Genomic DNA, 24,951 nt, shown 5'->3' with positions numbered 1-24,951 from the left:
TGTGCCTGGCCCGAGTGGGGAGCGTGGGGGAGGACGACAGGGCCCCGAGCCCGCTGGCAGGCAGGGCGGGGCAGGGCAGGGCAGGGCAGGCAGGACAAGCAGGTAGGCAGGCAGGCAGGACGAGCAGGCAGGACAGGCAGGAAGGCAGGGCAGGCAGGACAAGCAGGCAGGGCAGTGCAGGCAGGGCAGGCAGGCAGGACAAGCAGGGCAGGCGGGCAGGACGAGCAGGGCAGGCAGGCAGGACGAGCAGGCAGGCAGGATGAGCAGGCAGGACAGGGCAGGGCAGTGCAGGCAGGCAGGCAGGACAAACAGGCAGGCAGGACGAGCAGGCAGGACAGGCAGGCAGGCAGGATGACCAAGGCAGGCAGGCAGGCAGGACGAGCAGGGCAGGCAGGGCAGTGCAGGCAGGGCAGTGCGGGCAGGGCAGGGCAGGCAGGGCAGGGCAGGGCAGGCAGGGCAGGCAGGGCAGGCAGGCAGAGCAGTGTGGGCAGGGCAGGGCAGGGCAGGCAGGACAAGCAGGCAGGGCAGGGCAGGGCAGGGCATGCAAGGCAGGGCAGGGCAGTGCAGGCAGGGCAGGGCAGGCAGGGCAGGCAGGCAGGCAGGACAGGCAGGTAGGCAGGCAGGCAGGCAGGATGAGCAGGGCAGGGCAGGGCAGGGCAGGCAGGCAGGCAGGACGAGCAGGGCAGGGCAGGGCAGGCAGGCAGGCAGGCAGGACGATAAGGGCAGGGCAGGCAGGCAGGCAGGCAGGATGAGGAGGGCAGGGTAGGGCAGGGCAGGGCAGGCAGGCAGGACGAGCAGGGCAGGGCAGGGCAGCGCAGGGCAGGCAGGCAGGCAGGGCAGGGCGGGCAGGCAGGCAGGCAGGCAGGACGAGCGGGCAGGCAGGCAGGACGAGCAGGGCAGGGCAGGGTAGGCAGGCAGGCAGGCAGGCAGGCAGGCAGGCAGCCCCCGCGGGAGGCCGGGCCCGGCGGCGGGGCCATCCCCTCAGGCGGAGGCGGGGCCCGGGCGCCGCCCACCCCTCCCGGAAGCTCCCGGGGCCGCCTTCCTGCCGGCGCGGCCCCTCCCCGGCCGGGCAATATGGTGGCGGCGCGGGGGGAGCCGTGAGCCCGCGCTGGTGCCCGCTCCGGTGCCTCCCTCCTTCCCTCTCTCCTTCCCTTCCCTTCCTCCCTGCCGGCCGCGGCCGCTGCTGCTTCTCCGCCCGCCTGGCGGGTCTGCCCGGCGCGGCGCGGCGGGCGATGCGGGCGGCGGGGCTGCCGGGCTGTGTGTGAGCGCGCTGCCCATGTGGGTGTCCCGGTGAGGCCGGGGGCACAGCGGGAAGATGCTGCTGTCGCTGGTGCTGCACACCTACTCCATGCGCTACGTCCTGCCCGCCGCCGTCATGATGGGCACGGCGCCCACCTACGTGCTGGCCTGGGGCGCCTGGCGCCTGCTCTCCGCCCTGCTGCCCGCCCGCTTCTACCGCGAGGTGGACGACCGGCTCTACACCATCTACCAGAGCATGGTGCTCTTCTTCTTCGAGAACTACACGGGCGTGCAGGTGAGCCGGGCGGGGCGGGGCGGGGGCTCTGGCCTGGCGGCGGCCCGGGCGCACGCAGCCGCGGGGGAGCGAGCGGGGCTCGGTGGTGCCGGCCGCGGGCCCGCGGCGCTCGCCCCCCTGCCCTCCTGCCCCCCCTGCCGCCCCGGGCAGGACGCCCCTCGCCGCCCCGCGGGGCCCGCGGCGGGGAGGGAAGAGGTGGGCGCTGGCAGCAGGTGCGGGCCGGGGCCTTCACCCGGCAGCGGCCCCGGGGCCGCAGCGGACAGTCCGGTTTCGCTGCCGCGCCCCCGGTGATGCTGCTCACGGAGTGTCGGTGTTGTGTTCGTTTTGCAGGTCGGGAAGGCGGAAGGGATGCGGCAGCGGTCGTGCTCTGTCAGCAGCTGAATGGCAGCCTTCTCTGTACGCTTGAGCCCTATGGCCTGGAACTGGTGTATTTCATACCCTGTGGTATGAAATTGCCAGCAGATAGGAAAACTAGAATCATAGAATTGTTTGAGTGGAAAAGGACCTTAAAGATCATCTAGTTCCAGCCCCCGTGCCATGGGCCGGGACACCTCCCACAAGACCAGGTTGTGCAAAACCTCACCCAACCTGGCCTTGAGCACTTTCAGGGATGGGGCAGCCACAGCTTACCTGGGCAGGTGGTGTCTCTCCACCCTCAGAGTAAAGAATTTATTCCTAAAATCTAATCTAAATTTACCATCTTCCAGTTTAAAACCATTACCCCTTGTCGTGTTAGTACATGCCCTTGTGAAAAGTCCCTCTTCAGCTTAAATGTACCTAACACACACACAAGTTTTTAATAAATAGAATACGTAACATCTAATTACAGGTTCTCGGGTTTTGTGCAGTCTGCCCCTGTCAGTCTTTAGCCCTTAAATTTTGAATCAGCCATGGGTTGTGATTATTCAGTCTCTCAGAAACCAAAGTCCAAGGTTTCAGATCAGTAAGTTGGAATTGCAAGCCTTTCCTGTGTGACCAGAGGGATATTTGCATTCAAATAATAATATTTCACTTGTCTCTGAAATGTTACGTATTTGTTTGTTATTTGAAAGGTAAATAAGGAGACTTTTAATTCTACATGTAAAAAATAATTACGTAAATGACAATTGCTTACTGTGCCTAAACCTGACTTTCATACCTGTCTGAAAGTACAGAAGTGTATTTGAAGTTAGTGTCAGCTGTAGGTGTTTCAGAATAACAAGTGCTTACGTGTTGATTGACAGGTGACAGTCCAGGTACAAACAAGTCCTTCTTCCTATTTACAGCTAAAGTGTTTGTCCACTCTGTTACGAAGCATTTATTTCAAAATCAGACAAGGTCTGCCCTGATTTCCACTCTTGAGCTACAGTTGTAGGACTCACTTCATATTGACTCTGATGGAAACTCCCAAAGCCAGCTAAAGATAGAAGATCAGGGTAAATGGAACAAATAAAAAACAGAAGTGAGCTCTTTTACTGGTAATTAGTTTTTGATTTGGCTTGTAACTCACTTAACTTCACCCTTGCATCTTGTCCAAATATGTTAACTTGTGTTGTGATTTACATATGCTTTTTAATTTAAAAGAGAAAAAGTGGAAGAGGGAGTGGTAGTTCACAGATTAAGTACTTACTGTTTTGTCTGTCTTCTTTTTAATGCAGCATCCTTAATGCAGGTATCTTGGTGTGTAGTACCACACCTTAGTTGTTAGCTGCTGAAAGTATCAGTATAGTAGTTTAATGCAACCCGTTCTAAGATTGAGAGTCAAAACTCAATCTACAAATTGTAACAGAAAAATTATGCAAATTTTCTACAAACAGTGCACAGAGTAGTAACCACTTTTAACTTTTGATAAGAACCTACATTTAAAAGAAATGCCTGTAACATAATGGTACAGAAAGGAAAATGCTACAACCCAAAGAAACAAAAAGGCAGCCATTGTCTGTTGCCCTCTGTTTTCTTCTGTTGCATTGATAAAACTTGATCCACACAAAGGAAAAACAATGGTAGGGAACAGTAGAAGTGAACACTTAAGATGATATTAAAATAGAGGTGTTCTGTCACGGTAAGAAGCAGGTGAAGCTAAGAGGAGATGATACGTGCAAAGCTGAAATAAAAGATAACAAAACCAAATAAAAGCCCACAAACCCAGTGTGATGTATGTCATAGGATAAGTAAAATAGTAATTGAGACTGAAAGGTAAATAACAATTTGGAAAATATGATAAATGTATAGGGAGGTAAGAGGTGGTCCTTAAAATTCTTCTATCTTTTAACTGGAAGATATCCCCCATTTGTTTAAGGAGAAGAAATGGCATCCTTTCAGACCTGCTTTTGTGAACACTGAATGTGTTTAACTGGAAACTTGCAGTGGAAAGTTAAGCATGTGCCTGAGTGTTTGAGATTGGGATGGTAACCTGAGAGCTACTGTGAATTGGCTGCTCTAAGGCATGTAATTAGATGCAGAAGTGTAGCATCATTAATCCCAAAAAAACCAATGCAAGAATAGTAACTTGTGTGGCTTCAGAAAGGCAGCTGTAGGGCTTTGCCAGCCATCATTAAGGCATCATAATAGCCATGGGAGGGAGGAATTCAACATCTCTTTTAGGTGTATTAATTTATTCAATTGATTGATGTTTGTTGGGTTAATTTTTTGTAACCGGATAAATGGGAGACCAACAACCTCATCCATCAGAGTACTGGCACTTGCTGTGTACTCTCTGAAGTCTTTAGGATTATACAGATGCCTGAATGACTTACTAAATCACAGCCACAAGTGACTTTTTCTTAGCAATTCCACTGTCTTGCCCGATATAAAAAGTCTTCAATGTTATGTACTGTTTAGCATTCTTTGGTATATTACACTTATCATACTTTAGGTTCTTCAAAACAGTAACACTCAATGACAGACATTTGATATGTCTGATCTTAAAATAATTTTGCTGAAATTCCCAGTAATGTGAGTGGGGACTAGTAAAGTTGGCTTATGTCATAAGCAGGTTTATTTATTTATTTTTTAAATGAATGAAATTCTAGTATATCTTGACATTTATTTTTTATTTATTTATCTGTCAGGAAGTGATGTTTCTGTGTATTTTCTGCTGTTAGTCCACTGAGTGTCTAAATCTCTCTCTCATGACCTTATGCACAAACGTGTATTCTTTTTTTCTTCTTCCAGACTTGCATGTTTTTAACCAACTTTATTAAAACAAAAATGGTATTTCATGCTAGGAAGTAATTTTATCTTGGTAGCAAATTATTTTTGGTTTTGAAATGTAACTAAATAAGTTATATAATTATTAAGGACTAATTCCCTTTTTGCTTAAAATCTAAAATAATTACAGAGCTATAATTGCTGTGAAACCTTACTGAGAAATTATGTTCTAGAGAGTGGCTCATGAAGTAACTGTAAAAGTTACTTTCTCATGCTCTAAACACTTTCGCTTTTGGGTCAGACCTGTTTTTTGCCACCAAAACTGTTTGATTTATACAGCCTAAAAGAACTTGAGCTAAGATGCAATCAGTTTAGGTTTTCCAATAATTTTAGATTTCTGTTAAAAAAATTGTAAATAATAGCCCTTTTCCTGACTATCATGCAAGAGTTTGCTATAGAAAACTAAAGAACCAGCATGTAGATTACAAAAAGCAACTTAGAACATGCCAGCCCTGTAATTGAGGTATACTGGACAAAGCCAGCATGGCTGTAAAGTTAAATCGGATAATGCTATTTACATTTGCCAGTGTAATTGCAGTTTGGTAGATATCCATGACTTTTATTAAGGAGCTAAAAATATGTAAAATTAATCCATATCTGGCATTGTGACAGTGTTCTTCAACAACCTCTAGGCTTGTAAACTCATAATAATGAAAATAAGTAAATCCAGCCTGTTGGAAAGTGGCACAGAGAGGCTGGCCCTGCTTTGGGCTTCTATTGCTTTTGATGGAAATGCAGTTGCGTTGCTTCCCACCATCCTGCTGGAAGCTGCAGAAGTGCTACAGTAGTCTTCTGGGAAGAATGCATATGATATACTTGAACTCTATGTAAAGTGTGTAGGAAGTCTTGAAGAGCAAAGGATGTTAATTTTCTCAGCAAAGAGCCAAAGTTGACACAAAGCTGTCACTGACACAAACGGGTACAATTCAAGTGCTTTGGAGGACTTGCATTTGCTTGTGCTAATAGTAGATTTGGCCCTACGTTTCTACATCGTCGAGTAGCCTGTGAATTGTGCAGTGGTGTTACTTCTGAGGGAAGACTCATCTCTTATATTTCATACAGACAATGAACAGCTGCATCTTACTGTAGAATGTGAAAACCAAAATGACTGCAAGTATGCCTGTGATGGGGACATCTGAAGCGCTGAAAGGACTTAGTAATTCAGTATGAGTGCTGTCATCCCTCTGTGACCCTTTGCGTCTTATCCCAGTTGCTGTCAGTGATGAAATTAAGGCCTATTGTGATTGTGCACATGTTTGGGATCAGACAAGGACTAAGCATTCAATTTTTTTTGTAGTGGTGTTTGATATTTTGTATTGAATCGTGGTGAAGAAATAATAAAGAAATCATCACTCAGGCTGCTTCCTAAAAGATCGTTTTCCATCTGAAAGGTTTTGGCAGTTGAATAAAATCCATGACTGAATTAATGTGCATGGATTTTGTTCGGTGCCTGTCTCAGCTCTCTTCCCTACCCCCACTTCCTGCTGGATGGGAGTTTTTGAAAATGGTGCTTTCATTGAAGGCAGTATGAAATTCTGGTTTTCATTGTCATTACGGGACTCTGGAAGGGTTGTGAGAATCAAATGTTACTTCAGTGTTGTTTAGCACAGCTATTGTGTTTCTGACAATTGTTGTAGAAAATATGGGAGATCTGTGTTATTGCAGTGTGTTTTTTTCTGGATTGGTACTGAAGCTTGGACTTGCTGTGTCTCAACTTAAAACTTTGCAGACACACTGTGTTGCTGACCTCGTAATGCTTTCCAATGGAGTAGAGCCCAGGCTGTTTCATGTCGTGGCTTCCTAGGAAATCTGTGAGAGATTTTGGCATCTGAGCTTGGGATGGATGCTTAGTCTTCTAGCCATTGGTCCATTTGCATTGAAGTGAGGGTTACGAGATCTGTGCTCATCTCTATTCCCAGCACAGCAGCCTTGGCAGATGACGTATTCTTTACTTACTCCCTGCTTTCCCTTCTGAAGCTGTTCAGCCATCCAACAGCTAATTTGGGAGGCCCCAGATTAGGAAAAGAGGTACCACGAATCTAATGGCCAAGTTGCAGTGTACTCATGTTGGGGAGGTGCTTCTGGTTGCTATTGGAGAGGTGGGTTCTTATTTCTTAGGAACCTGGTTCTTTCTTCTCCACAGTGAGGGAGGCATCATAACCAGGCTTCATCAAGGCAGGGTGAAGGTTCTTCTAACTGCTTTCTTTTGGTAGGTGGAGTGACAGGTCACTCCCCTCAAGATAATGACCCATTTTCCTGGCAAATGCCATTACCAGAAGGTCAAAAGGAGGCATCACTTTTCACCCTCTCCAGTTGTGTTTGGAGAGAAAGTACTGACAATTGTGATTTGCTGTGAGTCTGGTTTCATGGGCATGTGCTTGAGTCTCCTGAGCTCTCCCAGTCTGGCAGTTCAGGGGTGGGAGAGTACTGGAACGGTACAGTACCTGAGCGGGAAAGTGCAGAGCTATAGGTCTCAACTCAGGTGGTGACTGAGCAGCCTCCAAGGGCTTGTGCTTTTCTAGGTCATTCCATGTAGCTTGTAGCAGCAACTCTTCTTAGCACCTGTTCATGTTGCTGCTTTGTGAAACTATGTTAGCTGTTGGGAGGCATGTTGAAAAGTTAAGATAATTGTAACTTGTCATTTATTTGAAATGGTAGAAATAATGAAATGGAGGTCTTGGGGGAGTGATAGAAATTTGGGGATTGGTGCTGTGCAAAGATGAAAAAGAAGCTGGAGAACTTAATGGATTACTTCTGTGTGGTAAGCATTTGAAAGAAGCTTTTTTATAATTAAATTTTTCTGCTGTTATACTGGCTTCATGAAGATGCTTTACCCTCGCTCATCTCGTTAGAGATTTTGGGGAGCAGCTGTCTTCAGGAATAATGTCTCTTATAGTACATAACAAAGTCCTGTGTGATATTGTAGCAGAAATTAAGTGATACCTGCTAAGCCTGAGGGATGTAACTTTCAAATTGAGATGGATGCCTAATTTTAGACTCTTGCACTTGACTGTGGTGTGAGGCAGCAAAAATAAAGATACAGTAGGTAAGTGAGCTTTGTGGTCTTTCTGGTTTAGATATGGGAAAATACATATTTGCATGTATATTAATTTTTGTTCTGTCTACTTTTGGCTACCATTGTGAGGGTGAAAATGAGTCCTTCATGACTGTGGTTTGTCGAGATACCAGCTAGAGTTCTAGTATGCTGCAGCTTTGGCACTAGGGCAATCTGGAAATAATTTAGTATGGGGATATTCTACATTTGATACTGGTCTTGATAATCTCTCCTCTCTTGTCCAGTATATGAAAAATAAAAAAAATAAAAACTGGCATCTGTTAGCATTTTTAGAAATTGAATATGACCTATCCAAACCAAAGCTACTGTTGTTTGGGTTTCATAAACTATAATCCTTGTGTGTAAATTTGCTTATGATATGTATTCACAACTGAATCTAATTTTTTTAGCAGCCTTGTCTAATACCATCTGCAATTTAAAACCAACATGTATGTTTATATTTTAAAATAATCTGCCTATATCTAAGACAATCATAAAATGTCAAGTATTTGTCAGTTAGGAAAAGCTAAAGAATCCAAAGGGATGTTTGAAAGCACTTATAAATTCCAATTCCAAGTATTTAGCCAGTAAGTTTTGCAGTCTCATGGTTTGATTTTAAAGAATTCTGTTAAAATAGATTTTTAATTTTAATGTCTTAAGATTCAGAATATATTTAGTTCTTAATATAATTGGAAATACAAAAGTTATTTACCATTTTTTCAAAAGTTTTCTTTTTATTCTTTTCTGTAGGTGTTTTATGTGGTGGTTTGGTTTTTTTCTAAACCCCTATGAGTTTTATTCACTTCCCTCTTTTTGCATTTAACTATGTTGTGGTAGATACTGGGCCATGGAGTCTTACAGTGCTTCTCCATATCCTTTTCTTCTCCTTATATAATGCATCCAGATACTTTATGTAAGGGTGATTGTTAATTGAGAAGTTTTTTCTCCTGTTATTGTACCATTGGATACTGTTCTAACAGAAGGTTCTATTCATAGTTGAACATTTGACTCCAATTATTTCACACAATTTGCCTCAGACTTACAGGGTATCTTTTTTTTTTTTTTTCCCCCCTCAATTTTACTTGTGTTAGATAAAATAGGCTCAAATGTCAAGGATTTTGACATTGCAATTACAAGGACACATAACTTCTCAGGGGAAAACTGTTCTTTAATATTCTGTCAATTTGAATTTATCCTATGAAGAAATGTGGAATAAAAAATGTATAATTATTTTCTTCTTAATTTCATTTCTGTCATGTGCTACTTGTCATCTTCCCTCATCTCCTCAGTGTGAGACTCGGAAATCATATGGTTTATGGTACTTAGATTTTTAAATGTAAAATTAGCTACCGATGGTTTGGTCAGATCTGTATTTGAGCACATATCTAGATGTGAAGGAAAATAGTTTATAGATTGACTTAAAGAGTTACTCTGTCTCATTTTCTAACACTACTCACTACAGGCTTGGGGCAGAGTGGCTGGAGAGCTGCCCAGCAGAGAGGGACCTGGGGGTGTTGATTGACAGCCAGCTGAACATGAGTCAGCAGTCTGCCCAGGTGGCCAAGAGGGCCAAAAGCATCCTGGCCTGCATCAGGAATAGTGTGACCAGCAGGACCAGAGAGGTGATCCTGTCCCTCTACTCAGACTTGGTGAGGCTGCACTTTGAGTACTTTGTGCAGTTTTGGGCACAGCAGTGTAGGAAGGACATTGAGGTGCTGGAGAGGGTGCAGAGAAGGGCAACTATGCTGATTAGGGTTCTGGAGAACAGGTCTTATGAGAAGAGGCTGAGGGAGCTGGGGCTGTTCAGCCTAGAGAAGAGGAAGATGAGGTAAGACCTCATTGTTCTCTACAGCTACCTGAAGGGAGGTTGCAGTGAGGTGGGTACCAGCTTCTTCTCCCTAGTGACTAGTGATAGGCAAGAGGAAATGGGGTCAGGTTGTGCCAGGGGAGGTTTAGATTGGATATTTGGAAACGTTTATTCACAGAAGGAGTGGTGAGGCATTGGGACAGGCTGCCCAGGGAAGTGGTGGAGGCACCATCCCTGGAGGTGTTCAAAAAATGGGTAGACATGGTGCTTCAGGAGACAGTTTAATGGTCATGGGGAAGTAGGATTGATGGTTGGACTTTATAATCTTGAAGGTCTTTTCTAACCTTAATGATTCTATGAGTCTCTGTTTCTTTTTGAGTAAGCAGATATAGTGCATGGTCCTGAGCAAGCCACAGGTGAACGGGCTCATTCAAACACTGTGGTGGTGTGCAGATGCCAGAGTGATTTTAACAGTGGCTGTTTTTGAGACTGATTCAAGTTCACTGTGTTCAGGTCTGGAGTCAGATAAGATGCAACTAGCTCTGATATCTGCCTTCATATTCTCTTTTGTTATGTAATGATGTCTTTGCCTCACCTTCCACAGTGAAGTCCACAGTACTTAAATTCTGAACACTGAAAATTATTTGCGGAGGAGCTTTCAAAAACCGTATTCCACAGTCACAAGCAGCGGAGTAGAGGTTTCTTAATCATCCCCTCCTTTCCTGTGTGTGCCAGCTCATTGCTAACTTCACACCAGTTCTGTCTGTACTTGATACAAACACTTGTGCTAGTATTACAAAGATAAAGTCAACTCCTCCTTGGAGTACTTGTCATTTAGAAGCAAAGCTGCCGTTAAAAAGAGCTCTAGCTAGAGGAACACTGCAAACTGCCACAGGGTTTCCTGCTTCTGGCTAGTGTGAGGTGCACAAAGGATAACATTTTCACAATATGCTTGTTATACCAAGATACCGTAGTTGCTATTTTGGGGGGGATAGATGGGACGGGACATAGATTTTCCACTACAGAATAATCATAAAGTAAACAGTAGCTACATTAAATCTGGGTCACCTTTTCCTTTCTCTTAAAGAAATTACAAAAATCTGTGGGAAGAAGTCTTCAGAGGTGCCGAAGGCTCATAAGGCAGACTATTTCTCTCCTAGTGGAAGAGGTGGAGTACATCCTTACACTCTTGTTCTGGAAGGCATGTTCAGGTTTTGCATAATACTAAGATGCCAGATGTTCAGAAAAACCCTGCTGTTGAAATCTCAGCTTATAAATAATCTCCTTTCACTTGTGCTCTATGTATTTGAAATATGTGTGTCATTTTTTAAAAAAAGTAATTCCTCGTGATTTATGATAAAAGTTATTTAGTTGCTCTGACTTTTTACTTTCCCAAGGAGTGACTGACTGTAATTGTGGGCCACTCCATAGTTCATGCCTAGAACTGTACTGTAATCAAAAGCAAATCATTTGGAGAAAGATTCAGTAAATTATTTAGGCACTGAAAACAGGATCTAATCAGAATTTAGATACCAAAATCTTAAAATCATGTTCATGATAAGTCCCATGTTTTTCTGTCACCAAGACTGAAACAGTTGAGTTATACAGATACCTTTTTTTTTTTAACATTTCTCAGAGAGCTGGTGACTCTGGGCAGGAATGGAGTAATTGTTTGTGCTTAAAGGAAAGTTCTCAACCCATGTATAGCCCTGATCAGAATCCAGAAGCTAAGCTCCTCAATCTGTAGAGCACTGTCAAACGATAGTTACCATACACTGTCAGGACTGGGGACCTCAGAAAAAGTTTTAGTACTTTTTTTTTCCTATTAAAAAAAAAAACAAAAAAACACCAAAAGGAAATTAAATTAAATTATGGTACCTCTCCTTAATGTAGTGAATTACAGCACAAACTCAAGTTACAGGATGCGTCAGTTCATTTCTCTCTACATGCATGTATCCCTAAGAGTTCTTTGAAAAAGTCGATTTAGCATTTTTTTTTTAGAAGAGAGAATTTCCACTCCGTAGATGTACTAACAGCAGTGAGCAGTGTTTTAGGATGGGATAAGGTTTAGTATTTGCATCTGCTTTCCATGGGCTAAATTCTGGCAATTCAAAGGTGGCAGGCTCAGTATCACAGATTCTGTGGATCCCTTTCTACATGGTTGAGGTCCCCTAGAAGCCAAGATCATCTGCTTTTGGTTGATGTGCCATGGGTAACCACTAGAGTGGTTTTGTTGAATGTAGTCTGGGACTGTCTAAATAAGTGTAGGTGTAACTGAAATGGTCTTGACATACTTGGTGTTGTGGAAACTTACTATCTGTGAAGTTAGCCTTTTGAAGTTAGCCTATTCCAGTTACTGTGTGTGTTTACCAGAGCTTCTTTGCTCTACCACACGTTCCTTCTCTAAATAAAAATCACCACATGAGTCGCTCTCTGAATGAGAAATTGTGAAATGATACACATCACTACCTAAACTGGTGTGAATAAAGTAGTTTGTAATGTTCTGCTCTAAATCACCATCTGAGACTTTGGGCAGGACTGTAAAGAAAGGTGCACGATGCTGTAGGATTAAATCTGTCACATCTCAGTTCTCTCTGCAGCATCTCTGGAAGTTGCAGGCAGGTGGGCATTAAAAATAAACCAAACAACAAACCGGTCCTGTTAAACACATGATATTGCCTGTCTGTTGATAAGTGTCTCATTCCTTTTACAGGATGGTGAGGATTTTGTGGGGTTTTTTAGAATTACAGTAACCCTGTTAAGAATATGCAGAATAACAGGGAATCTTGGCATCATTTAGCCTGCTGCTGTAACTAGATGTTGTATGTATGTACTTTTTAGTTATCTTTTCTCTGTATGAAATTCTTTAAGCTTTTGCTCTAAAATAAGTGTGGTAGTCATTTTTACTGTTTGTTTTTCTTTAATAAGCTGATGGCAGTGAAACTATCAAGATTTGTCTTCAGACTGCCTGCCCACAGTGAAAATTACTTAATGTGTTATAAAAGTCTAGAAAATTGGGCAACTAATTTCTTACAGACTGAACATTTGCAAGTCACTTTTATGCAAAATACGACAAGTAGTCAAATACACACAGAATAAAATACTCTAAAACTGTGTTTTTAGTGACATAGGTATTAGCAATTTTATTGCAAATATTAGTTTACGTTTTGGTTAGCTCAAAAGGTAACTCCATTTCCTTTAAGATTTTATTGATTCTGATTCTTACAGAAGGAATTTTCCCATAATTCAGGGGTCAAATATCTTTAAGTCAGCCAAAAAACTGTAAAGCCTTTACATTCAGCATCAGAAGCAGACTTCTTCTGTACATGTAGCCAGTGCCACTGGATGAAGCATAACCACTCAGGTTCCTAACAGTTTGTCAATTCAGACCAAAAGCTAGTATGAAAGCAAAAATGTACAGACTTCATACTTAACACTAGAAGGTATGATTCATTTCTGCATGATCCGTATGTGTTCTTTATATAGTCTTCTTACAAAAAGGAAATAAAATGGCATTAACTGTATTTTTAAAAATTCTCTGCTTTCTGGTTCAATCAATTTTTTTTTTTTTAATTACATATAGGAATCTAGGAATCTTCTCATTATTCCCAGAGCTCAGGCTCTTAGCAGCGGTTTTCTGAACCCCAGTAAAATACATATCTGCAGAGTGAACTTGCAGCATCAATAAAATGGATCGCATTGCAATTTTATGGTTTGATGCTGACCCTGAGCAGCAGGCTTGACTTGTGCAATGGATTGAGCAGATAGTATCTTTAATTAAAGAGGTTATGAGGTGTAGCAATAATAGCAATACCTAAAAAGTATGAGATCTAAACATATTTTTAGAAACTAATACTTAAAACTTCTTTTTCCAGATCTAGAGAAAAAGCAACTAAAAACTAAAACATGGAAGTCCCTTCTCCTTCTATCCTATACATGTTCCTTATGCTGTAGCAAAATAAACATGTATCTGTTAAATGCAAATAAAAGTGCTTTGCTATCTTCTCTGAAGAAAATTAAAACATTTGAAATTCTTACAGTTAGACATAAGAAAACCTGGTACATTTGTCAGCACCAAGTACAAGTTCTCCATTTGTATCTGGTCTTGAGCCTGTATCTTGTCCAGCAGGGTAAATAGTTTCTGTGATCTGAGGGATCTGAGCTACTTTCTGTAAAAGCTCGAAGGACTGGTTGTGTCACCAGACAGGTTTTCAGACTAAGAAAGTTTAAACAACTTCCAATAAGAAGCCTTCACCAATGCTGCAGAAGCCAGCTTGCATGGTCATATACATTGACATCAGAAGCTGTATCTGTTAGATGCTTTTGGCAGTTTGTTGATGCAAACTCCACCCTTTCACCCCAAAATTGTATTCAGACTTTGTAACAGAGAAATAAGATACATCCTAGGATACTATTTGTATTAATAAGCACTCATATTGTTGTACCCAGCTGACAATGACAGTTGTCCCAAGGAGCATGCAGTCCCAGTTACAAAAGTAGTCAGGAAAAGATAGTGAAGCGGAAAGAAGTGCATGTTGTGAGTGCACAGCTGGGTATATCAAGTTTGCATGGTTGTTTTTAAGTGATGTGTTGATGTCTCCACTTTCTCCACAAAGTGCCCCAGTGTACCTCAGTTTTGTTGAAGTAACAGTAAGGAAGGGAGCATCATTCTTCACTTCACACCTGGTTTCTTTGAATGGAGAGGGGAAAGGGCTAAGAAGTCTGAGGAACTAAGAATAAGTGTACTGATAGACATGTGATAGGACATCAGATGAAATGGACCAGAGTTTTACAAAGAACAATCATCTGTGTTGTCTTACTGCCACTGAAGCAGAAATGCCAAAACTGCTTACAGGTCACCTCCTAAACTGCTCCCATTATCACCCACATCTAATTATAATAGTAAGGCAGTCTCTTTGCTAGCAGCTTGATGTGGTCACCAGTTGACCTGCAAGCATGTCCTCTGATAGTGTGATTACTTTTAAGTTATTTTTGTCATGACCCTGTTTACTGAGCTGATGTAGCTGGAATGTGATTAACTGATCTATTTAATCTGCTTTGCTACATGGAGGTTTCATAAGCAAAAATAAAACTCAGTTGGGATTGTCCACCTTGTAGTGAAACCCTATGCAAATTACAAGTTGTTCAGGTGTGGCAGCCATGCAGGACTGTTTCACGTAGCTATGTGACCTACCACATTAGAGCAGCCATACTTGAAAATGTTACACTGAGGGAAGCAGAGGCTGCAAGGGAAGATGAAACTGGTGTCACCAGGTCACCCAGGAGCTCCCATTTGTGTGCCTAGATCAGCCTGAATCACTGAATTAATAAATGCTCCCATAAGGAGAACTTGTAACCTCCTGCCAGTGAATCAGAGCTTCCTTTGACCACAAAACTCTGAGGTATGTTGTGTGCCTACTGATTGTGTGAACAGCTTTGTGTATGGCATCCAGGGAAGCTGGGTACCAGCCTTTCCACAGAAGGGAATCTGTTCTCTTCCAGTTTCCTTTATTTGAGACCTGACTGGATTGAGTTTGACAGCACTGATGTAAACATATGTGAAAGACCCATATTGACTGTAACCTTTTTAGCTGTCATTGTGAACTGGGCTGTGAAACAACCAAAACATGGCTAAAAGCAAACATTTTGTTCCATACCCAAGTAACATTTGCAATGTTAGACCGTAAATCTGCATTTAAAATATTTTCCCGCAAATCTCTGCTTACTTTGGCTTGCTGTGTTGCTTTTCCTTGTAACTTGTTTTCTTTGCTTGACTTCATTGTGAGGCAGCACCTATTCAAGTTAATAGACTTCTCACTTCATTGTGACAGACAGGACATTTACCTTCTCAGTCATCCAACCTGATACACAGATAGAATATGTGTATGCTGTGGGCACTTGTTCTGCCTTTCTGTCCTGGGTGAATCACTGGGGTGCTTGCCTGCACTGCGGTCCCCACATCTCTTCTGCACTAGCAGAGTGAGAAGGAGCCAGTTGCTGCTGGATGGTCTCTGCAGCAGGGAGTTCTGCAGTTAGCTACAAGCAACAGCAGGGAGTCAGAGGGTTTCTGGAGACCAAGAAGAAGAGTGCTGTATCATTTCCTTCTGCATCTGTAATGCACATCGGTTGTCCTGGTTCGCCTAAAAGCATCAAATTGCCAGAAAGTGAAGGCTTGCCCTGAGGGAAATCTTCCCCTGCTTATCCGCAAGCGGGTGAATTCTTCACACACCGTTTCAGAGGGAAAATGGCAACCATTCTGCAGGATTCAAAGCTCTTAACTGTTAGCCCTCTGTTTGAGGTCTACAAAATTTCCAGAAACATAACAATAAAGCAAAAATGTTTCATTCTCAGAAGACCTGTGTTGCTGCCCATGGAGCAGGTGTCTCCTGTGGAATGAGGAAGCCTCTGGAGAATGTAGGTTGGAAGTTGCCATTCTTACCTGGCTGTAGTAACAGTTGTATTTTAAGTTCATAGCTCTCAGTTCCTAGCTGTAAATGTCTAACACATCAATAGCTGTTTGCTGGCCCTTCATGAGCTGTATAAACCATTTCTTGAGATTACTGAAATGGGCAGTGATGAAATGAATAAAGCTGCAGTTCAAGCTGTTGCATTCTTTTAGACTGAGCCATCTGAGCAAACGAAATAGCATTTCCAGATTTTCTCCTTCCTTTGCTTTGAAATAAAATACCCTGTGTTTTGTGTTTAAAGAGAATTGATTATAAAATAGGCAAAGGCAGATTTTTTTTTTTTTTATTTCTGTACCACAGAATGGCTGTGGTTTATCATGAATAAAAAATTTTGGTCCATTGCATGTAAAAGCATCTGACAGTTATGCTAAAACTCAATGTCTTCCATGGAAATTGCTTCCAGTAACAATGAGCAGATGTTCCTCTGGCATTAAAAAGTGAGCAAGATCCAATATTATTGAAATAAAAAAAAATACAAATTAACTTTTATATTTGGTAGACACAGCCATATATGCTTTTTTAAGGGAGTGTTACTTTATATTCGTTTTTACTCATGTAATAGTCACAAGTGTATGCTTTGAATTGTGGGTCTGATTACACTGAGATTCTGACTTTGTACATTAAAGTGGCAGTTTTTACAAGTTGAAGTTACATATTTTCAAACCCTGTGCAGGGCAGCTCTTGCAGTGTCAAGGACAGATTTTATTTTCCTCTTGTTCCCATTTTCTTACATTTTAAAAAAAGCAGCATTTGGGACCTTCTGGTTTAGTGGTTCGTTGTATAAGATCTTTTCCCTTCCTCTTAAACAGTCTTTGCTAGAAACTGTATAGTGGAGTCTTAACTTGAAATTAAAGAATATAGTGTTTATGGACCTAGTGTGGGACACTGCTGGAAAAGCACACACTTGGAAAATGAAGGTTTAACTCCGTAAGTGAGAGTAGGAAGATTAATTTTTATTTGTGGAATTTTTGCATCTGACATTAACATTGCATTAAACAGTGTGGGATCTGGAGTGTCAGCAGTAAGGTTATAAATTCTCCTGGAACTTCAATGAGATAATTACTCATACAGCTTTTCAAAATCTTGTTTGAATATCTGGGAAACTGTTTGGAATATACTTGTCAACTGACTTGTTGCAGGTCATATTCAGCTAACATTTATTGTGCATGTCTTTGAAAAAAAAATATCAAATAAGTAATGCTCTCTTTTATTTATTCTGGATGATCTCTTGTTCACATATTTACTGAATATCTTAGTTTGCCAATATCTGGTTCCTTGCCTTGAAAAACAAAATTTTATCAAGAGTGTGGTTCCATTTGCAAAGAAGGAAGAGCGTGACTGTAAATGTAAAGGATTTTATGGGATTTTTGCCTGGTTTTACCATACAAAGTATTACCTATCCAATATCACAGGTTAACTGGGACATGGACAGATTTTCCAGAGATGCTAGGAGAGACTTTCTGTAAGGATCAATACAAGACTCAGCATACTAAATTGCATTAATCAAGATCTGAATATTAGTAAAATCTTCCTGATCAAATTCCCAGATGGTCCAGACTGGGGAAATGGTGATAATAAATGGGTAAACCTTCCAAACAGTGCTTTGTTTTTTGGTGAATGGAATAACTTTGAAGAAGAGTGTATGTTTAACACATCTAATTTCTAGAAACAAGTACAGTCATTGGTATTGACAGAGCAAGGGAGGAATGCTACCTAGAATATACTGGCTGGAAAAACTAAGCTTCATTAGAGAATGAAAATATTTATTAAATATAATTAAATGGGTGCATGAATCCTTCAATTCAGAATTGAAATAGTTTAATTAAATTTTCATTTTATATTTGAAAGAAAAGCAATTGAACTAATCAATTTTACGAACTGACTTTAATTACTGCTTCTGCGTCTTGCTTTGTAGTCATGCTGTTAGAATATTGTTTCACTAGTAGGCAGTTACCCTCCACGGGAAAAAACTACAAGGTTAAAGGGTGTCTTTAACAGAAAAAAAACTAAGCAAGAGTTGCTAGCTGGAAGCTGAAAACCAGTTTAAAGACACCCCACATCTTCCTGCTTTTTTTTGTTCGTTCTTGATTATTACAATCATGGCAGATGGCTGAAATTTTGTTCTTGATCTAATTCAGAAAAACTTACCATTTTAGATTGAAAGATAATGAGTGTGTGGCTGAAGCATGTTTTATTTATTAGATGTATAAAGTTAAATGGTGGTTTTGTACATGGCTATGGTTCCTCTTTGCCTTTAATTATATTAATGTAGGAATCTTGTGGAGGTAGGTCAGTTTGCATGGATCCAGTTCTAGGGTTGAGGCACAGGAACAGGATAGCTTTCCTAAACCCTCATTAATTAATATTCACTGCTTTGTTGGTAAGTCAGTTGTATTGATGGATACTGACAGAGTGATGGGGTATTTTTGTGTTAATGGTGCTAAATTGCTGGTAGTTTTCCTAGTAAGTAGCTAATTACTGCGTAGTACCTTGCATCGCTGCCTAATGCAATGAAAACAATAAAGTAATACTACATTTTTATTATTTTTTTAGGTAATAATCTACGGGGATTTGCCAAAAAATAAAGAAAACGTTATATATTTATCAAATCATCAGTGTACAGGTTTGTGGGTTTTTTTGTTTGTCTCAGCACTTTTATAGATTTTTAAAAATCTGCTTGTCTCTTTATTGTGTCTTTCCAGCCTTGCCCTAAAGAGCAAGAACTTCCAGTTAAGAACTTATAGTTCAGAAGCCTTTAATGATATTTATATGTACAACATGCACTTTTTATTTCATCTGTGGCAGTTAAAAACTACTTTAACTAAATATTTTGGGCTTTTGTCTTTGCAGTTGATTGGATTGTTGCAGACATGCTGGCAATTAGGCAGAATGCTCTTGGGCATGTCCGGTATGTCTTGAAAGATGGGTTAAAATGGCTGCCGCTGTATGGGTGGTATTTTTCACAGGTAAGCCTGTTCACTTTTCCCTTGCTATCTGTTGGTCAAATATGCAAGATACACTTTCCTTCCCTTTATCATACATGCTGGGAGGATGTAGGTCTGAGCTGTCCTTTGTTTATTTGAACATGAAAATTGCTGATTTCACTCGCAGTTAGATGTATATATTAGTTAAGAGACAGTTATTAAACAATCAGTTTACTTTTCTAAATGAATCGTTTTTATGGATGGTGTTTATTACTACAGTTAAAACTGTAGAGTCTGTTATAAGCATTTAAGGATTTTCTAGAACTTTTTTCTTTTTAAAATCCAAAACCCCACTTAGGAATAAGTGTAAACAGACATTTTTTAATATGTATGGGGTTTTTTTTCATGCTAGAAATGGGGAGTAAATTGACGTTGCTGTGGTGTACTTACTTGTTTTTCAGTTGTTTGGTTTTAGCATAATATAAAAGGGGAAAATTGGACCTTCATATAGTGTGGAGGAAGAGCAGATCCAAGCTTCCATGAAAGTGTTGATGGTTTTGCTTTGGACTTCAGTTAAGCAAAAACTCTGTAAATCCAAATCTAACAGTATTCCTGTAACTACCTTTTCCTTTCTTCTCTTCCTACATAATGCTTCTCTTATTCCTTTTATTAGTGGGTTTGCTGTCCCAGTATCTTAAATAAGTACAGACTGTGACATCCTGTTGTACATCACTGAGGCTATCCATTGGGAGAAAATGGACTTTTCGGTTGACTAATGTTATCCCCACTAATTACTCTGATTCTCTACATTTTTCTTCTGCTAAAGTGATCGGTGTGGTGTCTGGAAATATTTTGCTTTGTCCTTGCCTGTAGTCATTACATTGGTAGTGATTTAAGTCTGCTTTAATTAAAATATGGACAGGACGTATATTCCATCCACTATCACTAGGTGTCCAGACATTTTTGTGTTTTTTTTTCAAGATTTTGGAAAATTACTATTGCTATCTGGAATATCTAGTGTTCAGTTTCCTGACTGCTTTATTGACTGTTAAAAGAAGGTTCCTGTGGAAATTAATCTGAATGTGGCCTACATTTTTAGTCAAAACATATATATTAAATAGAATCTGTTCACCTTTGGATTCCTTAAAACATAAAAGCTGTGACAAGATTTAGTGGGGGGTGATAATATGTATATTTTTAAATATGCTTAATTAAATGACACAAATGAAAGGTAGCTTGCCAGCAGTGGTGTTGCTTGAGTGTTCAAATGAACAAGAGGGGATGCAGCAGGACTGCACTGCAAGCTAATAGGTATTTTTATTGTTTTTATCACACCAAACAGTGCAAAAACATAAAACACTTCCTGCCCTTCCTGTTGATGTTCTGTCAGTGATGTCACTTACACTCCACTAAAAGTTTCCAGAGTCACGTAATTACGCCATGCTCACGGAATTCATATTCCCTACCTCAGGTAAACATCCTGTTTGGAAATAAATGTGATCTGGATGTCCAGGAGAGCGAAATTCAGGCACAAAGGAAGTATATTTGTAAACATAATCCATTGTTGACTGAGAGAGGGGCTTTTAAAGTACAGTGGAAAAAAAATTATAACCTTAAAAACAGTACTTCCAGAAATCTGTTTTGAAAAGCATTCATATATTTGATCTCTTACGGAAAAGGAAATGCAATACAAATTGGGGAATTCGAGCTATATACAGTTGCATAACTAGCATTCTTCTTTGGAGGCAGATATCTAATAGCAAAAAAAGAAAAGAACCACCTAAATTAACCTTTTACGTTCCAGGTTTGATTTATTAGGTACACCTATTTCTTTTCATAAAACTGGCTTTATTATTTCTGGGTGGATCTGAATTATTTAATTTTTTTTTACCATGTCTTTCTCCACCAAAATGCAGCTAGCTCCTGTCCATCTTACAGCACCTGGTGAGGCTGGGATATAATTTTGATAAATATTTTTATATCCCAGAGTTTGCTTGACTTTTTAACATAGGAAGTATGTATTTGTCTTTTCTGTTATTCAGCAGCAGCTCGTGCACCCTTTTGGATGTTACAGAATTTTAGCCGAATATTTAGCTAGTGTGGCATCTTGGCTCTCATTAGCTTTGTAGCCCTGTGCCATAGGGGAGCTGACATACATATGTAGTTGGGTTATACCCAGCAAATGGCAATCTTGCAATACCCAACTTGTCTGTTCTTAAGTGACTGTCTGCGTATTTACTTGGGAAGTACAAATCTATTTCGGAGCATTAAAAAGTCTGAGGTGGGGTCACCAAACCTGTCTTTGGTGTTGCGGTGTCCCTAAGCAAACTGAACAACAGTAACTTGATTTCTTCAACTTGACAAATTACACAGGGATAAAGTGGTTTGCTGTTTTCCCAGTTTCCTGCAGTTGGTTAGTAATTCGATAAATAAGGGAAAACTTTTATTCCAGCCTTACCTCATTTATCACTGCTTGACCTAGCTGAGCTCACACAGAATGATGACTTGCCAATTACATGGAAATCTTGTATAGTAGATGCACTGTTTCACACAATAAACTGAGTTTACCCTTATTGAAAGTGGTTGTTGTGATGAGTGTCACTGTACAGAATAACACTTTTACTTCCCCTTAGCGGTGTTGTATCTTAAAAACTTCCTTACATGTGGAAAGTGTAGATAATATTTGTCTCTCTGTTTGCTGCACAGCTGATGGGACATTTTTCTGTTCATGCCATTATCTATCCAGGACGGGTGTACTGCTCGTGGGATGGGGCTGATAATAATGCTCCAGCCTGCTAAAGGCCAGCTTAAAAGTCATATCAAATACCCCTGGCTAAGTAGCTGCATGGCCATCTCTCCACACCATGAAAAGCAGAGACTGAAAACGCTTTGCGTAACTGTCTCTTCTGCCCACCTCCTCCTGCCTCCTCAAACTTTATTCTTGTCCATGCCATGCAAATATAATAGCCTACACACACCCCACCATGCCTGTTAACTATGATATACTCTATCTTTTCCTGAGATAAGACAGTTGAATGAGGTTCAACTCTTAGTAGTTTTGATCTTACTGTCACCTTTCAGTTAAGAGTATGTAAAACCCTAAATGGACAGAAACTATCTGAAAAACCCTAACACCAGCTGTCAGGGTGGACAGAGAAGAGTATTACCAAGTTAGGGAATCAGTTAGAAAGCCCATGAAAACAATCTACCTTTTAGAAAAAAGTCTGTTATTTGGAAGCTACTTTAAAAAAAAATTATTTTCAGAATTTGTTGTATCAGTCATTCATTTTGGAGCATGTTTTTTACATCTGCTTGTTAACTACGCTGTAGATAGAAAAAAGTGATAGAAGAGGGAAATGATGAGGCAAATTCTGTTTCTTTATAACGCTCAATCTTTGTGTGCCATAGTCCTTTAACTGAAGATTTTGTGATAAATTGTGTGGATCAAATTATAAAATTAATCTTTTCCAGGAAATGGTTTAACTTTTTATAATGGTTTTCAGTTAAAATACTTTTATAAAATTGTTTGCCTTCTAAAGACTTTGTGTAATTCGGTTATTATCTCCATATGTAACTTATTTATTAAAAATTTGATTCCCTAATAAAGTGCATGGAAGTTTTCAAGACCTATGCTAGTTACTTTTGTGCTATTCTTAAATTTTTTATGTAGAGGTGTAATACTTGTAACTCCAGTATTTTCATTAGTTGCTATTTAAGAGTTGGCACATAAAATTGAATGCATTGGCCTATAAATATTTATATGTGACAAACTTCAGTTGTGTGTATTTACCTTGATATAAACAAGTTAAGCTGCTTGTCAATCTTCTTGAGAATAGACAGGTCCCTGGAATTGGTTCCAATGTCATCTTCCAGTTAATTATTCAACACCTTTAAATAAGATACTTCAACTAATCTTATGTTTTGGTCTTTTTTTAGATCTGATCTTTTATTAAACAGATTTTGTGTATTTAAGTACATGCAAATGTAGAATTAGTTTCATGTGTTTTCATCCTAGGAGAAAACATCTTTTGGTCAATTTGCAGCATGAGTCATAAAGGTGACTTGTCACTTTCATCTTGTTTGTTCTTCTATCAACTATTCTACATTAAACTACTTAAATATTTAATTTTTTTTATTATTTTTTTTCTCTGTTAGCATGGAGGAGTCTATGTAAAAAGAAGTGCCAAATTCAATGAAAAAGAAATGAGAGAGAAGTTGCGGGCCCAGATGAAAGCTGAGACTCCGGTAAGATTTTACCTTCCTTTCCCCCATTTTCCTCATTTGTTTGATATTTTTAATGACAAAGACTTATTGGATGAATGAGCCATACCTGATATCTACAAACTACAAGACTGGAGAAATGGATTTAATTTCTTTCTGTATTTAAACAGTTACTTTCTGTGATTAGAACAGTACTGCTAATTAAACCTGTGAAAATTTGACTAGTCCTTTATGAATCATATGAACTTCATGATTCTGTCTGTAGAGGGCATGGAGGATCTGGATTTTTAGAACATGAGCAGTAGTACCTTCATTGAGAAATCTCCTGTGTTTCAGGAGACAATATTATGACTACTGTATGCTTGTCAGAGACTGGTATCTTTGTAGAATACCAGTTGTTTGATCTCTGAAAGTCAAGAACCATTCTTACCAAATCTTAATTAGTCATCCCAATGGTCGATCATTTTTAATGACAGTGACATCTTAGAACTGAGTAGAGAAAAGAAAAATCAACCCAAACAAAAAAAGCCAAAACCAAACAAACAGAAAAAAACCCAAACCCAAACTCTTGATAATTTTCTATTTGAAGAATGATTGTTAGTGCCAAGTGACTTTTCTCATGACTCCCTGTATGGTTTGTGGCTCAGTGGTTAGAATCACTGTACTTCACTTCCATTACTTAATGTGCATTAAAATATTTTCTGCCTTTTTGGCTAGACTTAAGAAAACCAACTCAGCAAGCCTTGATATAGAACAGTTATGTGCTTTCATTTTATTTTAAATGATGTGATTAGGACTTGCCACTCCAAATACTAAGTGGCAAACCTTTTATAAGCTAGGGCTTGGGTAAAAGGAATGCATACATTGTTTTGACCTTCATAATAGTCTTGGGGTTTGTTTTTCTTTCAGTTTTTGGAGACAGTGTGTTTAAGTTTCTACATGTCTCAGTGCTGAAGAAGTAAAATGACCTTACGCTTACTGAGAGGCTTAAATGAATAAAGAGTCCCTGTTTAAGGCAGTGCTCAAACTCATTTTGTCTTGAACTAAGTTTCAGCATGAACAGGGTTAGTTTTTTTAATTAAGATAAGAAAGGAGATCTATTTTCAGTTTTTAGCATATAAATTACACAGGCCAGAAATATATGACAGCAACTAAACTTCTGCTGTCCAATGTCTAATCTAACAATGTCCACATGGAGAAGATGGTCATATTCAGTAGTGGTAATTTGTGCCTACATTACCAGAGAGGGTCCTGGGATGTGAAGAGGTTGCGTTGTGTCAGGTCATTTTCTTTATGTTAGTAGCAAAGTTTCTACTTTCAATAAAATTTGCAGTGTAATGGAATAAGCAAAGTCAAATGGCAGGATGTATGAAACGTGTCTGTAGTCAGCCCCCTAAACAGTTGCTCCCCTGAAGAACACTGGTCTAAGTTTGCTTTGGTTAAGCTGGATGAAATATCCTAGCAGGGTGTTTTCCTGCACAGGCCCATGGATTTCCTGCTAGACAATGAGGCGCTTCTGGTTGAGTCTGGCTTTCTGGCTTCCCTCAGCACCCCCTAAAATGGAGGGGGTTGTTGTAATAATAAGGTTTTGATTGTGATGAGAGTCTTGATTTGAGCTCTACAATAAATGAGTCTCCTTTATGGAAACATGAATTTTTTAAAATGCAATCTTAGGAAGATATGCCTAGAAACTCATCTAATTCTGCATGTCTTTGGAACCTTTCAAATGGTGTTCAGTGTGGCTGCACTGGACA

The 24,951-nt window shown here is 40.4% G+C and overlaps 1 protein-coding gene across 1 annotated transcript in view; it reads left to right on the top strand.

The window, feature by feature from the left end:
* Positions 1-1,055: 1,055 nt before the first annotated feature.
* AGPAT5 (1-acylglycerol-3-phosphate O-acyltransferase 5) overlaps positions 1,056-24,951 on the top strand; it is a 55,425-nt gene continuing 31,529 nt past the window's right edge. Inside the window, exons 1-4 of the mRNA XM_051613964.1 lie at positions 1,056-1,534; positions 18,606-18,675; positions 18,903-19,018; positions 23,132-23,221. Coding sequence (XP_051469924.1) covers positions 1,316-1,534; positions 18,606-18,675; positions 18,903-19,018; positions 23,132-23,221 — 495 coding nt within the window. The 5' untranslated portion in view covers positions 1,056-1,315. The remainder of the gene's footprint in view (positions 1,535-18,605; positions 18,676-18,902; positions 19,019-23,131; positions 23,222-24,951) is intronic.

This window comes from Apus apus, chromosome 3 (assembly GCF_020740795.1).
Source record: "Apus apus isolate bApuApu2 chromosome 3, bApuApu2.pri.cur, whole genome shotgun sequence".
NCBI classification, from domain to species: Eukaryota; Metazoa; Chordata; class Aves; order Apodiformes; family Apodidae; genus Apus; species Apus apus.
This window is presented reverse-complemented; position numbering and strand designations above follow the sequence as displayed.